At 43.8% G+C, this 17,390-nt stretch overlaps 1 protein-coding gene across 3 annotated transcripts in view; it reads right to left on the reverse strand.

Moving 5' to 3' along the window:
• The window catches only part of LOC128845155 (uncharacterized oxidoreductase YjhC-like), a 71,401-nt gene that overhangs the window by 39,943 nt on the left and 14,068 nt on the right, over window positions 1–17,390 (reverse strand). The window contains exons 2-5 of one of the 3 annotated variants that reach the window (XM_054043522.1): window positions 15,748–15,828; window positions 11,257–11,330; window positions 6,102–6,161; window positions 4,429–4,536 (exon numbers count right to left, since the gene is read on the reverse strand). In XM_054043522.1, the coding sequence (XP_053899497.1) occupies window positions 4,429–4,536; window positions 6,102–6,161; window positions 11,257–11,330; window positions 15,748–15,828 (323 nt within the window). Of the gene's footprint in view, window positions 1–4,428; window positions 4,537–6,101; window positions 6,162–11,256; window positions 11,331–15,747; window positions 15,833–17,390 lie in introns of all 3 variants that reach the window. The other 2 variants (XM_054043521.1, XM_054043523.1) reach the window with 2 other exon arrangements.

A 17,390-nucleotide genomic window follows, 5' to 3' on the forward strand; every position in this document is an offset into this window, starting at 1 on the left:
TCACTAGAAGCCTATTTTGGTTGTAACTTTTCATATCTTTCCCTCTTACTAGAAGTCACTTAAATCCTGTGGTCTTTGCTAACCAACTTATTTTTAGTTTTACTACAAGCCAGCTCAGTGCTGTACATTTCAACCGAGTGTGGGCTTTCAACTACACTAGCAGGCTGGTGTTTGTTCTGTCGCTTTGGAGGCAGTGAACTGAGTATCTTCTGTGAGGGTCCAGTGAGAAGGACTGGATACTGCAGGGGAGCCAGTTTGGGAGAATCTTGGAGCTGCAAGGGCTGGTGATGTCACCCTGCAAGGAGTAACCGGGCTGGTGGAAGTCAGGGTGAGGCTGCTGTGCTGTGAGCATGATACTAGGATCAGGGCTCTGAGCCAAGGCTACACCAAGGGTGCAAAGCAGGTGAGGACAGAACTCCTTACTGGGCCGGGCCGAAACCCAAAGCATCACAATGAGATCTTACCCAGGTGTAACCATTATGCATTTTTTTTGGAAATAAAGACTTGGTATCTTTCCTGAAAGTGGGAATTAACTGTTCCAACTCCATACCCCCTTTACCCTTCCAGGTAATATGATATTTTTGTAATCCTATATTTCAACCATGCATTTCTAGTCAATATGTGTGCCCATTTGATAATCTTTCATAATACACATTTCCACAGCTCAAATCTGTCATTAAATCTGATTGTCAACTAAAGCCTTACAAATACGTTTCATCTAATTACAACCACTGACAAGGCCCCACATACTCAATTCAGTACAAAATCAAGCAACCACAAGACTCTGAAATAGTGGGCAAGGAAGGCAGGGACTCCAGAGCCACACAGGCAGTCATCTCAAAGTAACCACTCTTTGTGCACTGGTCAAGACCAAGTCTCCACCCACCGTTCTTTTTCTAGGTTAAGAAGTAGTGGGAATAAAAGCCCTTCCCTACGTGTTATGATGGTACTGGTTCCATGGCGACCAAATGTAGGAGGTGGTTTACTTCTTGCTGTAGAAGGTGTTTGTGAGAGGGGTCACTGAAGAGAGACAGGGAGGGAGAGTGGGTAGGGGGGATGGAGGTGAATGGTATTGAATAATCTGTGCTGAGTATTTCTAGAACCCATTTGTCTGTGGTGACGGTCTTCCATGCTGAGTAGAAAGGGGTCAAATGGTGTCCAAAATGGGGGTCAGTAATGGTGTCAGCACTGAGGAATGGGGGAGGTGTCTTAGGCCCTCGACCAAATCTTCAAAATTATGGTTTTGCAGAGGGTTGCTGATGATTGAGCAGGGAGTGGTCGACGCCTTGGAGATCTCTGTCTGCGTTTTTGTGTATTAGATTGTCTCTGTTCTTGGGCGTAGGGGGCAGCTCTTGCAAGCTGGGTTGAATAGTATTTCCCTGTTTTTTCCCTCTGTGCAGATGTGTATATCCTGAGGGAACGAAGAGTTGCCCTAGAGGCCTTCAAGGTGTGAAGGGACTCGTCGGTCGTCGTGGCAAACAACTTCAGACCATTAAAAGGGGGATCCTCCACAGCCGACTGTACTTCCCTTGAGACGCCGGAGAAGTGAAGCAATGAAGCCTGACACATGACTACGGCGGTAGCTGTGGAACATGCCACCATATCTGCCACATCTAGAGATGCCTGTAAAGCAGTTCTGACTAGGAGACGGCGCTCTGTGATCACCACTTTGAATTGTTCTCTCTTGTCCTCTGGTATGTATTCAATAAAGTCTGACATTTTGGAGTACGGTAACTCCTCGCTTAAGGTTGTAGTTATGTTCCTGAAAAATGCTACTTTAAGCAAAACGATGTTAAGTTAATCCAATTTCCCCATAAGAATTAAAGTAAATAGAGGGGTTAGATTCCAGGGGGAAAATTTTCACCAGACAAAAGACATTGTATACATATACAGTACAAGTTTTAAATAATTTTAAACAAACAGTTTAATACTGTACTTACCAATGATGATTGTGAAGCTTGACTGAGGCAGGGGCATAGCGGGGTCAGGGTGCGGGGGCTTGCTCCACTCTGCCCGCCTGGCACTCCTGCTGGGGAGTGGGGTCGGGGGCTTGCCTGTCCCCCGGCTGGAATGCCAGGAGGGAAAAGTGGGGTAAGACCCTGCGCCTTGACCCCACTCCCTGGGTGGAACTGGGCAAGTCCCCACGCCCTGACCCCGCTCCCTGACCCCACTCCCCAGTAGGAACGTTGGGCTGGCGGAGCAGGGCAAGCCCCCATGCCCCGACTGGAATGCCAGGCAGGCGGGCGGACCAGGGCAAGCCAAACAACCTTATAACGGAACATTGCACAACTTTAAACGAGCATGTTCTCTAATAGATCAGCAACCTAATAATGAAACAATGTTAACCGGGACAAATTTAAGTGAGGAGTTACTGTAATTTGTATGGTCATATTTTTCCATCAGTGCAGCACAATTAGCAATTTGAAATTGGAAAGTGGCCGATGAACAGGCCTTGCGGCCAAAGCAGTCTAACCGTTTCCACTCTTTGTCATAGGGAGTGGATCTGCAGTGGTGTTGTCTGCCCAGTTCACTGATGGCGTCAACCACTAAGGAGTTTGGTGTGGGGTGAGAGAATAAAAAGTCCATTTTCTTTGAGTGGATGTAACATTTTTTATCCCCTCTCTTTTAAGTGGGCGGGATAGTTGCTTGGGTCTGCCATATATTTTTAGCTGGTTCCATAAGTGCTTCATTTACAGGAAGTGCAATCTTTGATGATGTTTGCAGAATGTCTAGTAATTTATGTTGGGACTCTGGAACCTCCTCTCGGAGAATCTCTAGGGAATCGGCAATTCTTCTGAACAGCTCTTGAAAATATTTGAAGTCATTGGCTGTTGTGGGTGATGGAGGCATCATGGCCTCGTCTAAGGAAGAAGAGAAAATGTTGGTTGTTGGGGTAGTTTCTTGTTCCAGGGTTTCTTCCTGTTATTCAAAAATTTCACTGAGAGTGGTGGGGGAGATCTAGTCCTCTCTCTGTAGAGTTCGGGGGTCTAGGGTATTGTCTCCTGTATGTCCCCCAGGAGTCTCAGCAGGGCCACTATGTAGGGAATGGCATAGGTGGTGGCGTCCATGGGTGCCCATACCGTATCGAGGTGTCAGCCCAGTGGTGATATTTGGGCTGTACAGGTGGACCTAATACCGTACTCGTTTGAATGTGAGAGGAATGGCGTGATGAGTAAGCACCCTTTTCCTCATCACCTTCACCGGAAAATGGAGGGGCCAGAGGGGAGGTGAGTTGGCGTGGGTACCGTGTGCACCGAAGTAACGTGTGCTGAGGAGTGGTGAGTCCGACGTTGACACGATTAGTAAGTCCTTGTGGTGAAGAAGAAGAAATTGGTGTGTTACAGATGGTTTCGGTACCAAGGCGGTCAATAATCCCTGTGCTGTTGTAGTCGTAGACATCTGTGTTGACGTCGGAGCACCCTGCGCTATGGGAGCTGAGGGTGGCACCGTAGCCTATGGAGAGCGTATCGGTGCCACATGTTTAGGCAGCCCCGTCGGTACTGCGGTGGAGGAGGTAGGCTTCTCTTTGCCTCTTGACTCTGAGCCTGCCTGCTTGTGGTCACTGGCGTTCTTGGTCCGTGCGGTACCCGAGGACCCCGGTGCTTTGTATGTACTCAGCCATGGTGCGGTTGGTACCGAGAACCTAGAACCCGCCAGAGACTATTTCTTTTTCGGTGGCTCTTTAAGAGGAAAAGTTGGTGCCCGTTTTCTTGCCATATTTTTAGAGGAGTGAGCTTTCCTCTGTGACACGGGTGAAGTCTGTTTGTCAGAAGTGGTTGTTGGACACCCGTGTCCAGAGGGAATCTGCTGACCGGGGTCGGATGCCAGGCGCAGTGACTGCTCCATTAGAATACCCTGTTTCCCCGAAAATAAGACATCCTCCGAAAATAAGGCCTACTTACAGTTTTGCCTCTCGTTGTAATATAAGGCATCCCCCCGATAATAAGACCTCCCCGATAATAAGGCATCCACCGATAATAAGGCATTTTTCATTTCTGAAAAATAAGACATCCCCTGAAAATAAGACCTAGCGCATCTTTGGGAGCAAAAATTAATATAAGACACTGTCTTATTTTCGGGGAAACAGGGTAAGTTTAAGTTTTAAATCTATTGTTTTCCTGGGGCGAGCTTTTAAGCTGTGGCAGTGAGAGCATTCTTGTGGAATTTCATTTACAACCTTATTTTCTCAGTAACCGAACACCTGAAGTCCTGGTCTCAACTTTCAGAGCTGCTTCTTGCAATTCTAAATGATTATTTTTTATGCTCTGACAACCAATCGCAGTAGTACCAGGAGTGTGACACATAGTACAGGAATTTATTGACCCTACTCCCATGACCAATGTCAAGGTCACAAAAGTTAATATCCATATCACATAGCAGGAATGACCATTTATTGACTCAATTGGTTACTGAAAGCAATAAGTATACCTTTATCTTCAGTGAGGCTGGATAGTACCGCAGGACATGGCACACTGCAAGCATGACATTGTTAGCTGCACATACAGACACAATTTCTTTGCAGTCCTCAGGTGTTACCTTATAAACCAGAGAAAACAACCCAGTCAGTTATTTCTATTCTGACTGCATTATGTACCACAGTTACTGCATGAATCTGCTGTCACAACACCAGCGATTTGAAAAATACGTTTTATTAAATATCTTTGTAGGCACTTATGTGCTAATTGTAATTTCATCTTCAACTGTATGAAAATGGCACTCATCAATAATACTCTAGTTATGTATATGTTTGCATTATTATTAGAAACTACATTTAACTAGACCAAAGCACGCTCCTGCAGGGTGAAACTTATCCAAGACTTCAGCACAGCAGCAAATAGTTTTTATTGATGTAAAATGTGTGTCATTACTTTTTTAAACAAAGACGTTAAAGGAAGGATGGTTTTATGGTTGAGGCACTAGCCTTGGGTCTCCAGGATACAGGCAGTCCTCGACTTTACAACGTTCAACTTATGACGAACGGCACTTACGACGTTTCTGAATTGACCCCCTGATTCGACTTACGACAGTTGGTTTCGACTTTACAATGCTTGGTACCACAATGGAGTGTATTGCGGTTCCAAGTTACGACATTTCGACTTACGACGTAATTTTTCAGGTACCAATTGTGCCATAAGTCCGAGGACTGCCTGTATTGGGATCAACTCCTAGGCTCCGCCAGACTCTGTTACCATGAGTATGTTGCTTCTCTGTGCCTCAATTTCCATCTATAAAATGAAGACAATACTCCTCCTTTCTCCTACGCTGTGTCCATCTTGTCTATACTCTTTGGGGGAAATGATTGTCTCTTACTACATTTCTGTACAGCACTGAGAGCACACTAATACAAATATAAACAATAATAAAAGATGTTATTTATACAGCACCCCAAAGATTTAATCTGTCTGTAAAGCAACTTTCACATAGTACAAACTTGGAAGTGCAAAAACATTTATGTGGAAAGACAGGTAGATTGCAGGAACTGGTGTTCCTCCGACTCTCAGAATTAGCTCCTGTGCCCACTGAAGTCAATGGCAAGGCTCCCACTGACATCAGAGGTGCAGGTTCAGGGCACCTTATTGCAGACAGCAGGACAGTATTAAACCAAAAATTTCATTTCTTGTTCTTCTGGATTCTGCAATGAAGTCAAAATCCTGTGCCTAACATAATGTTCTACTGCCAGAGAAATTACATGATATCATGAATTTAACATGACCACCTTACTGCAAGATCCCAAAGCGAGAGATGTGCTGTAAGGAAGCAAACCCCACATTATATTTACACACAGGCAGAATATTATTTATTACATTAACACCTACATGTGCTAGGGCTGTACAAACACACACCCACTTTAAGGGAGTTTCCACCCTGAGGAGTTTATATTCTAAGTTAAACGAAAATAGGAAGGATCAGGGAAAGGAAGTCTATGTACAATTTTTTTTCCATTTTCTGTTTATTAAATATAAAAGAATATGGATCAGGGCTTTGATAATTAGCAAATGTAGCAGAAAAGATACTAAGGAAATTGACTGAAGATTTTACCCTGATATTTGAAAATTACCCCAACTGTTTAAACTTTAACATTATGATCTTGCTTAACTTACTGCCATGGGCTTTTCCAACAAAATGTGGTAGCCTTTGTTAGCAAAAGCTATCGCTGGAGCCTAGGGAAAGAAAGACACCAAAGAGACAAGTTACAAGAAACTAAACGTTTCTCCCTATCATTGTTTACTCACAATTAGAAATAAACAACATTTTTCAGACAGTTTATTCATCAAAATATACAGTTTCAGGTCCACCAAAACTACTTGCGAATTTCACACAACTTTGCCAAATAGTTTTGGCCCACAACATTTTTTGGGCTAGATTTGCAAGGGGCGTTAGATGCCATTCACAAAACCAACAGAAGTGGAAATGCCTCCCCAAGGCCATAGACTCATGGTGACAGCACTTACCTAGGATGTCTGAACCCAGGTTCAAGTCCCCACTCAGAGGAGGGATTTGAACTAGAGACTCCCACTTCCAACGGAATAGTCCAGTGTTATGGCACTGAATATCCTGGGACAGCATCAACTCAGTCACTCCTACGGAAGCTGTTACACTTGGTATAAAATACTTAAATAGTCACTGGGGTGGAGAGAGAGAACGACACGACAGCCTGCTGGTTAGGAGACTCTCCAGAGGGAGACACCTGCATCCCACTCCCTCCTCCAATAAAGTATTAAGCTATAAGTGACTAATGTTCAAATCCCTGCTGTAAACCAGGCAGAGTGGAGACATGAGCCCAGGTGTCGCCCACCCCAGGGAAGTGCTCTAACCAAAAGGCTGTAGGATATACAGGAGAGGCTTGGTTGTCTGAATGGGGTTTTTGTATTTCCTTTGCTCTTCATAAAAAGCTGGATAAAATCAAAACAAAGTGTTGAATTCAACCCAAATATTTTTCCTTCAGATATTTGTTTCTCTAAGAAAAGTGAAAAAGAATTCATTTTGGGTTGATCCAAAACAATTTTTATTTTTCAGTAGTGACTGAATTAATGTCATGCCTTTTGCATGCAGCCACTTAAGGTTTGTCTTCTGATTTACATTCTTCATTTGCCTTCCTCTTCCTGCTTCATATAATAACTTCCTGAAGACCCCCTGGGTCTGTAGAACATTCGGACTATCAAGCAGTCTTCCCTTTGTTTGTTTAATTGGATACTGCAGTGTATTGTACTGTTTTACTGCCTTTTCGGCTTGGTATTAGTGGGCTTTGGACAAGGTCCTTCAGCTGTAAGCTCTTTGGCACTCTTTATATAACCTGTTCTATAAACACATAATCTCAAAAAGTGATTTTCTAGATTTTTTATGTTAAAAAGGGATATTCATATCTTCTCTAAGGGGTTATAAATGCTAAGTATGATTATTATTACTAATAGAATATTCCATGTTTTAGTTCACTGACAATATTGCCAAAGTCCTTATGACGTTATAACTTGAATAATACTAGAGTTGATTTTCTAAGGGCAATTTACAGATTGATTTTTTTAGGGGAGGGGTATTCCTTCTTTGAGCAAGTTAGTGGGGACAGGGGTGAGAAGCAGTAGATGTGCTATATATTGATTTTAGTAAGGCTTTGGTCATAGTCCCACATGACATTCTCATAACAAAACTAGGGGAATGCAGTCTACATGGAATTACTATAAGGTGGTTGCACAACTGGTTGAGAGACGATACTTAAAGAGTAGTTATCAATGGTTTGCTGTCAAATTGGGATGGCGTGTCTACTGGGATCCCACAGGGTCAGTCCTGGGTCCAGCGCTATTCAATAATTTTCATTAATGATTTGGATAATGGAGTTGCGAGCAATGTTCCCTCTAGTTTTTTTCATCCATGTGTGGAATAAATTTTGATATGTGCACCGAGATGAAGTGCGACACCAGTAGAAACAAAAAACCTAGATATACTATGTATATTTTTAAAAGGTACCATAGGGATAATTACTCCAGCCAGGACAGGTTAGGCATTTTAGAACTCAAAGAATTAAATTAAAGTGTAAGAGAGAAATAAAAATTATGAAATGCACAGACCAGTCAAAAAACGAAAACAACAGCACTTTGAAAAAATAAAATTACAGAGAATATATGTGCATTGCAGGAAGTACGAAGACGTAACAACAACAATAATACAAGTATGTGTTAGGAGGTGAGTGTGAAAGAGAGAGAGAGAGAGACACACACACACAGAGACAGTGTGTTTGCTGGCTGCTGGGTAAGTTTCTGAGAGACACCGTGCACTGTGCACTGTCTCTTGAACGAGGAGCAGACCATACACTTAGCCTGTATATAGGTGTCTCCCAAACAGACACGAGAGTGTCCATCACTTACTGGGGCAGCCTGTCAGCAGAAAAGACAACGCTTAAAGCCTGGGGATCCCCTACTTAACTAAAATCCCAAACCAGCCCTTCAAATGGGGAACCGGCAAAGGGGAAACAACAAACTCCAAATTAAACTAACTGCACTAAGTCAAAGTAAAGCTCCATCACAGGCCAAAGGTGGTTGAGAAGGAACTGAGGGCAGATTTCCCGCACAGCCCTATGTATCCCCAGTATGGGTCATGAGGATGTGTGGGGTGCACGTGTGGGTAAAATGGGCACTGCTACCAAAATTCTCCAGTCAAAGGCATGGGGGTGGACACTCACAAGAAGACCAACTGTCCTACCTTCAGTGGACATGGAGAACAAGGAACAGGCTTAAACCGCAGTAAGGGAGATTTAGGTTAGGTATTAGGAAAAACTTTCTAGCTATAAGGGTAGTTAAGCACTGGAATAGTCTTTCAAGGGAGGTTGTAGAACAGGGGTGGGCAAACTTTTTGGCCATGAATGCTCACAAAAGTGGGGTTGGGGTGAGGGCTCTGGCTGGGGGTGGAGGCTCTGGAGTGGGGCGGGGGATGAGGGGTTTGGGGTGTAGGAGGGTGCCCCAGGCTGGGATCGAGGGGTTCAGAGAGTGGGAGGAGGATCAGGGCTGAGGCAGGGGGTTGGGGCATAGGGGGGTGAGGGCTCCGGCTGGGAATGCAGGCTCTGGGGTTTGGAGGGTGCTCTGAGTTGGGACCGAGGGGTTTGGAGGGGGATCAGTGCTGGGGCAGGAGGTTGGGGCGTGGGGGGGGGAGTGGCTCAGGGGTGCAGGCTCGGGGCGGCGCTTACCTCAAGCAGCTCCCGGAAGCAGCGGCATGTCCCCCCTCCGGTTCCTACCCAGATGAGCGGCCAGGCAGCTCTGTTGCGCACTGGCCCATCTGCAGGCGACGCCCCTGCAGCTCCCATTGGCCGTGGTTCCTGGCCAATGGGAACTGTGGGGGTGGCCCTTGGGGTGGGGGCAGTATGCGAAGCGGAGCCCCGTGGCTGCCCCTATGCATAGGAGCCAGAGGGAGGACATACTGCTGCGTCTGGGAGCCAAGCGGAGCGGCCCCGACCCTGCTCCCTGGCTGGAGCGCCGAAGGGCGTAAGCCCCAGACCTTGCTCCCCAGCAGGAGCTTGAGGGCCAGATTAAAATGGCTGACAGGCCAGATGTGGCCTGCAGGCCATAGTTTGCCCATCCCTTTTGTAGAATCCCCATCATTGGAGATTTTTTAAGAACAGGCTGGACAAACAACTGTGAGGGACAGTCTATGTTTACTTGATCCTGATGCACCGCCGTGGGCTGGCTTTGATTACTTCTCAAGGTGCCCTACACTTCTACAATTCTATGTTTAAAATTTAAAAACCCTCATCTTAATTCCCGTCCTTTTGAGTCTGCTTTGTTCCTACACTTACCAACATGAAAACCTGATTGTGCCGGTGATAGCTTCTCCCCCATGTGATGACTTTGGGGACTCTGCACAACTTACACGCTCTGGTTGATATTATGAAACTGCTGTCTCATGTCAGGCCTCTATGTCTCTGGCCATGTCTACACTACAGAACCCACAGCAGCATGGGAATGCCAGCACACCTCCTAGTATAGACACACTCTGCAATGACATATTTTTCTTTTGGCATATGATCACCACCTCCGTGAACGACATTCACTACATCAACAGAAGCACTCTTCTGTTGACGTAGCTGCAGCTATATTGTCAGGATAGTTACGTTGGTGAGGGGTGTATTTTTGTTCACACCCCCGACACAGATATGCCAACATAACTTCTAAGTGAGAACAAAATCTGTGTATCCACCATAGCCAACAACTATGTTCCTCCTCTGTGAGGTACAATGACGGAACTCAGTGACCATCTATTCGGGACGAAGCACCTCGGGACAATGGGCTTGCTCAAGCTGCTCTTCTCTGAAGTGATGGAGGGAGTGGAAATGATAGAAGAGAGAGAAGTGACCAAGCAAGAGGTTGCAAAGGCATTAACTGGAGGAAGGCTCCAGGAAACGCACAGGAAATTTTGGGCAAGAAAGGGGAAGGAGACAAACCAGTCAAGGGGAGGAGGTAAACTGGGAGAGACATTCCAGCTTTCAGAACCCAAGCCACGCAACTGCCCCAGACACCATGACCCCAGCCCAGAGAACATTCCAGTGTGGGGAGGAAACTGAAAAGGGAAATGCAGGTAGGGTTTATTATTTTAATATAGATTAGTGGCATGAAAAATACACGAAGAAAGAGCAAAAGCATTGGAGAACCCTGTGCAAAGTGTTTATGAGTTTATAAATGACACCCAGCACCTGGTCCCCTTCGGGTAAGGATCTGACAGGGGGTGTGTTGTGTGTTCAAGCTATGGGAGGAGGAATCTAAGGGCTCCGTCAGCACTGGTTCTAGGGGCTGGGCCAGGGAATGAGTGGCCTCGGCTCTTGGCTGTGAATGCCAGATAGAAGACTGGCAGCTTGAGAATGAGACCAGAGGCCCTCAGACAGCAGCACTAGTAGAACTCTGTTAAGACTCTGGGGGTTTAAAACACCTAAGGATTCAGCAGCTGGATTCCCTCACAGCAATCTGGTGAGCGGGGGGGCTCAACTGGACACGGTTGTCATCATTTAATGGGTTAGGTGTTAAATTCTGGATTTTAATTTTTCTAGCTAAGACGCTATTGGTAGAGAATGACTTAAGTCCTGGCATTGAATATTCATGCACGTTCATATTTTCCAAGTGCATATCAAACCTGTTGTGAGAAAGAATGGATCAAAATAGTGAACAAACAAAGACTGGAAAGACAGAGCTAGGTGAATGATGTACACTTTATAATCCGGGGCTCTCCTCTGTTATTCCAGTTATGATTTTTGTGTAATGCTCAAGAAGTCGATAGTACCTTATGCAGTCTATCTGGTGTTGCTATTATAACAGCATCCGCAAACCTCTCTCTCTCTGTGGCTACTTTCCAGTCTGAAGGAAAAGAGATTTAAAATAGTGAGTCAACTAATGTCAGTAGTTGAGACAGCCTTTATGTTACAAAAAGTGAGCAAGTATAAAAAAAGGAAAAATATTATTTCACATTAAAAAGAATAGAACAAACTATTTGTTACTACAGTGCAAGTTTTATATGCACCTCTTGAATTAATTCTAGGCTAAATTCCAAGTAGTCTGTTATACTAAAACTGATTCTATAATTAAGGCTGAGACAGTATTTTAGTGCCCCCACTCTGCAATCACCGAAGTCAATTAAAATAGACTGAGCCCAAGATCCTATTTCAGATACTTAACTTTCTGAAACAATTAACATGATATATGAAGGGACAAAAGGTTACAGCCCAAAGGAAATGTTTAGAAGGTCTGAACAAATCCGACTGAGCTCTTTTTTAAAATGTTTCACCACATTTCTAAAATGTTTCCTTGTTACTTTCTAAAAGTCCAAAAATAAAGGACAATTATATTAATGTGGTAAAACAATTATTTTCTCAATCAAAACAAATATTAATATATTTAAATATACACAAAGCCTCTCCATGCATGGCTTACTTAATTGCACAGGATCATTTCATACAGGATTACTCTGAAATTGCTCTTGAAAGCAAGTGTATTAGACTGAAAAGCCAGTGATAGAATTAGTAACTCTAGGTAGTAGAAATATTCTTTTGCCTATTGTTTTTGGAGGCAGATATCCCATTTACGGTATTTTTGTAACTCCAGTATTTGTTTTAGAGGGTTGTGATGGTCTAGAGTGACTCTTTTCATCTTTTGCACAAACTACTCCTTGCAGTTGATGTATGTAGTACTTGCCTCAGAATGAAATCTGTCCAACAGTATTCCTGTTATTAGATTATCACAGGAAGTTCAAAAAACAATGCCTATGCCATCTCAATTCATAGATGGCAACTCTTACTAGGTATGCAGAAAATAAAATATGCATATTAGCCAGTTTCTCCCTTATTTTGCCAACTGTAGCTTTACTACCTTTATATTTTTGTATGCATTGACCCACTGGGCACCCCCAAAAATAGTAACTTTTGATAAGCAATTCAAAGTGTTCACTGTAGGCCTGTACTTAAAAAAAATGGATTTTTATGAAGTGTTCAGATGCTTCTTTTCTACTCAACTTAAAACAACTCCACTTTAGAACTTAACATTTGGCTTGTATGCAGGTCTATTGAGAAATACTATATGTGTAAATACTATATATGTAATTTGCTATATTTGAAGACATTGCTAAATAGAATCAGATGCAGTGAACGTCACATAATGTGGATTCACAATCACTTTATCAATAGAGACACAGACTGCGTGCACTCTTCCAGATGCACACTGAAATAGGCACAGTTGTGTTATTTCAGAGATCAGACAATCAAATAAATTTTCCCCCCTTATACTCCTAACTTCTGTCAGACATACTGAAATGCAGAAAGCCACAATAATCATTACTATGAAGTTCCCACCACTGCAGGTTTGCTTAAATCAAAGCCCATCATAGAATCATAGAATATCAGGGTTGGAAGGGACCTCAGGAGGTCATCTAGTTCAACCCCCTGCTCAAAGCAGGACCAATTCCCAACTAAATCATCCCAGCCAGGGCTTTGTCAAGCCGGGCCTTAAAAACCTCCAAGGAAGGAGATTCCACCACCTCCCAAGATAACGCATTCCAGTGCTTCACCACCCTCCTAGTGAAATAGTGTGTCCTAATATCCAACCTAGACCTCCCCCACTGCAACTTGAGGCCATTGCTCCTTGTTCTGTCATCTGCCACCACTGAGAACAGCCGAGCTCCATCCTCTTTGGAACCTCCCTTCAGGTAGTTGAAGGCTGCTATCAAATCCCCCCTCATTCTTCTCTTCTGGAGACTAAACAATCCCAGTTCCCTCAGCCTCTCCTCATAAGTCATGTGCTCCAGACCCCTAATCATTTTTGTTGCCCTCCGCTGGACTCTTTCCAATATTTCCACATCCTTCTTGTAGTGTGGGGCCGAAAACTGGACACAGTACTTCAGATGAGGCCTCACCAGTGTCGAATAAAGGGGAATGATCACGTTCCTCAATCTGCTGGCAATGCCCCTACTTATACAGCCCAAAATGCCGTTAGCCTTCTTGGCAACAAGAGCACACTGTTGACTCATATCCAGCTTCTCGTCCACTGTGACCCCTAGGTCCTTTTCTGCAGAACTGTTACCTAGCCACTCAGTCCCTAGTCTGTAGCAGTCCATAGGATTCTTTCGTCCTAAGTGCAGGACTCTGCACTTGTCCTTGTTGAACCTCATCAGGTTTTTTTGGCCCAATCCTCTAATTTGTCTAGGTCCCTCTGTATCTGATCCCTACCCTCCAGTGTATGTACCAAGCCTCCCAGTTTAGTGTCATCTGCAAACTTGCTGAGAATGCAGTCCACACCATCCTCCAGATCATTAATAAAGATATTAAACAAAACTGGCCCCAGGACTGACCCCTGGGGCACTCCGCTTGATACCGGCTGCCAACTAGACATGGAGCCATTGATTACTACCCGTTGAGCCCGACGATCTAGACAGCTTTCTATCCACCTTATAGTCCATTCATCCAGCCCATACTTCTTTAACTTGGCGGCAAGAATACTGTGGGAGACCGTATCAAAAGCTTTGCTAAAGTCAAGGAATAACACATCCACTGCTTTCCCCTCATCCACAGAGCCAGTTATCTCATCATAGAAGGCAATTAGGTTAGTCAGGCATGACTCACCCTTGGTGAATCCATGCTGACTGTTCCTGATCACTTTCCTCTCCTCTAAGTGTTTCATAATTGATTCCTTGAGGACCTGCTCCATGATTTTTCCATGATCACTTTATCAAGATCTAACGATTCCCTCACTAAGCAGATCCCATCCTAACTCACACACTTTCCTTCAAAACAATAGTTCACTATTTTTATTCAGTACAGTGGAACTCCCATTATCCAGTCTTATCCAGATCAGATAACCAAAAATCCAGGTAAACCAGATAATGGCCACCAGGGGCTGACAGCCCGAGCCTCAGCCAGCTGGGGGCTCACAGTGGTTCAGTTAATAAGGAGAGCCAGAAAATGGAGTACTCCTGCAGGAATTCTGTGCCACTGCACACACGCAGAATTAATGTCCCCCACAGATTTCTTTGCTTCCCCACAGAAAAATTACTTCTGACAGGGAAGCAATGCCGGGGGGAGGGGGAGGAGCATGGCCTGTCAATGAACGAGACTCTGTCCCTCTCGCTTGCTATTGTGGCACACCTGGCACGGGAGGCAGGGCTTTGGCGTGTTTCTGAGGAGGTAGGCATGAGGCAGGCACTGTCAGGCAGAGCAGCATGTAGCAGCCTGCCTGCTTTGTGAATTGTTCCCATTGTTCTTAGTGAATTCCCCCAGGAGTATAAAACAGGTGTAAAAGATTTCAAGGTCCTTTACATTGCCAGAGTGGTGTAAAGGACAGCATGGCCTTATAAATGCTCATGGTGCTTCAGTCAATAGAACTGGTCTAAATTTTTGGACTGAAAAATGTTCTTATCAAAATGTGCTCCAGGAACTGTTTGCTACTGACCTGTCTGGCGATGGTGAGTAGCCAATATACATTTTGATTCTCCAACCCTCACTTGCGCTTCAGTTGCCTATGATGTAATTCTGAGCATAAGGCTGCATATATTTATTGACTAATAACTAGAAATAAAGGGTCAAAACTAGCTACATTACTATTAGACAAAGGCAATTTGGAGATTTCCTCCAGTGTTCCCCACTCCTATTCTCCATCCATCATATAGTCCTTTAAATAAATTACCAAAATAATTGAAACTGGCATGATTATATTGCGTTATTTTGACAAATAAAATATGCAGAATTTTAAAATGTGTGCAGAATTTTTAATTTTTTGGTGCAGAATGCTCCAAGGAGTAAATGGAGACTCAGTGAAGCAGGGTTCTACTGTATTTAAAAGTGTTTAGATTTCAATGGGTAGATATCACATTATAGGTCTTATTGTTCTCACAGCAAAAACATTTCGCTATTACTGTAGAATAAAATGTCACAAAAGGAAGACATGAGCAGATTACCTAAAAATGGCAACAGTGGTTGTTTCTATGATCCGGTATAAGTAATTTTGCTCTAACATGTACAGTCACCAAGGGAACATCATCCTTCTAAAGATGAGAAGTTATAGTTTTTTTAAACTATGTCAAGACTGCTTAAAGCCCTGAATGGGCATTTTTTGATTATTTTTTTAAATACAAAATAATACTATATTCCATGAATACAATCCCCAGATGTATGTCCTAAAAGGCACTGCATATGAACTAATATTAGTGTTTGGATTTAGAGAAATATATTTCATTAATTTAGTCTTTCATAATATGGCCTATAGAACAAGACAGCGAGGCAATTATTACCATTAAATACATTTTTCTTGTCAATGCTGTGAATCTTCTGAAGGTCATTTCTAGCAAAAGCACGAGGATCTGCAACTCCAACTACCTAAAAAAAGAAGAACATTGTTATGTTCTACAAACAGCGGTGGGAGTGTCAATACCAGAAAGATGTCAACAAAAGAATTCAGAGAACAGCAACAAAGTGATTAGGCAGATGAAGACATTGACTAAAGTGAAAATATTCCAGGAACTAAGTACAACCTGGCTTAATAGCTATATGGGAAGAGGATAACCATTTACAAGTATACATAGGGTTTACATGTTAAGGAGGAAGAGGAATTATTTAGGACAGCATAATTAAGATTACATACAAAAAGCCAAGTTCAGTAGTTACAAAGTTAAATACCCAAAAGTTAGTAAATGCCAGATTTACCGTCACCCATGAAACCTTAATTTGGCTCCCCTATGCATCTATCTTGTGCAGTGGTTACTCCTGGGGGAATTCTGTGCCAAAAATTTAAAAATTCTGCACACAATATTTGAAAATTCTGCATATTTTATTTGTCAAAATAACACAATATAATCATGCCAGTTTCAATTATTTTGGTAATTTATTTCAAAATATCTGTCTGCAAGTATGTCTGTAACAATACAGAGCCCCCCAAAAAAAGATTCTGGTCATTTTTTTTTGACAAATAGATTCCTTACTAGGCATATTAATACAGAATGTTGTGTAATTCATTTAAATTATAATACAGAACTGTATTTCCTGCACCTGTCAGAAGCAGTGCAAAGGCTTGGGGGAGTCAGGGGTAATGGAGGAACAGAGGGAGAGGGAAGGCGCATAGGAGTGAACCTGGAGGGTGTTGGGTGTGATGGATTTTTTGAGGGGTGGGGAGTGGGATTGTTGGGAAGCCTCCCCCATGCAGATCCTGCCTGACCTCAAGCCTCTCCCATTCAGTCAGGCACATCTGCCCCTGTCCCTGCACCCCCCATCCCCGTGGGTCTCTGAAGCCCTCCCCACCCCATCCCCAGGCTCAATGCTGTCAGCCCACTAGCTCCTGAGCCCATTCCCCGGTCTGGCCCTCCCCCCTAGCTATTCTGAACCCCAGTCTGTGACCCCTCAGCAGTTGTGTTCCCCACTCTGTCCTAACCTGATTCCGCAGGCAGGGTACTGTGATCAACTTCTACTCCTGAGGGAATTCTGCACCACTGGGCAGAGAATTTTTTATTTTCCTGCATAAAATACAGTTTGCCTAAGAAGTGCTGCAGTCCTGCGTTTTGCCCACCAGAAGCTGCTCTGGCACCAGAACGGCCGGCATGAACGCAGCCAGCTGTTCTGGCACCACAGCGGCTTAAGGCAGAACGGCAGCACTTCTTAGGCAAAATGTATTTTATGCAGGAAAATACAAAATGATGTGAGACAGAGGAATTCTGCACGTCCGCTGATGCTCAGAATTCCCTCAGGAGTAAGTGATAATAGTGTGCTATCACTGTAATTAAAGATCATAATGCATAAACACAAGGGGGACAAATTAAGGTTGCAGAGGCCGCCATAGATCTGGGATTTTTTTAACATCTGAGCGCGTAACTTGGCAACCTAAAGTGTTCCCCCCTCCCCTGTATGTAAATTCATAGAGTATTTTTAAAAGGTAAAAACAAAT

Source organism: Malaclemys terrapin, chromosome 11 (assembly GCF_027887155.1).
Source record: "Malaclemys terrapin pileata isolate rMalTer1 chromosome 11, rMalTer1.hap1, whole genome shotgun sequence".
In the NCBI taxonomy this organism is placed as follows: Eukaryota; Metazoa; Chordata; order Testudines; family Emydidae; genus Malaclemys; species Malaclemys terrapin.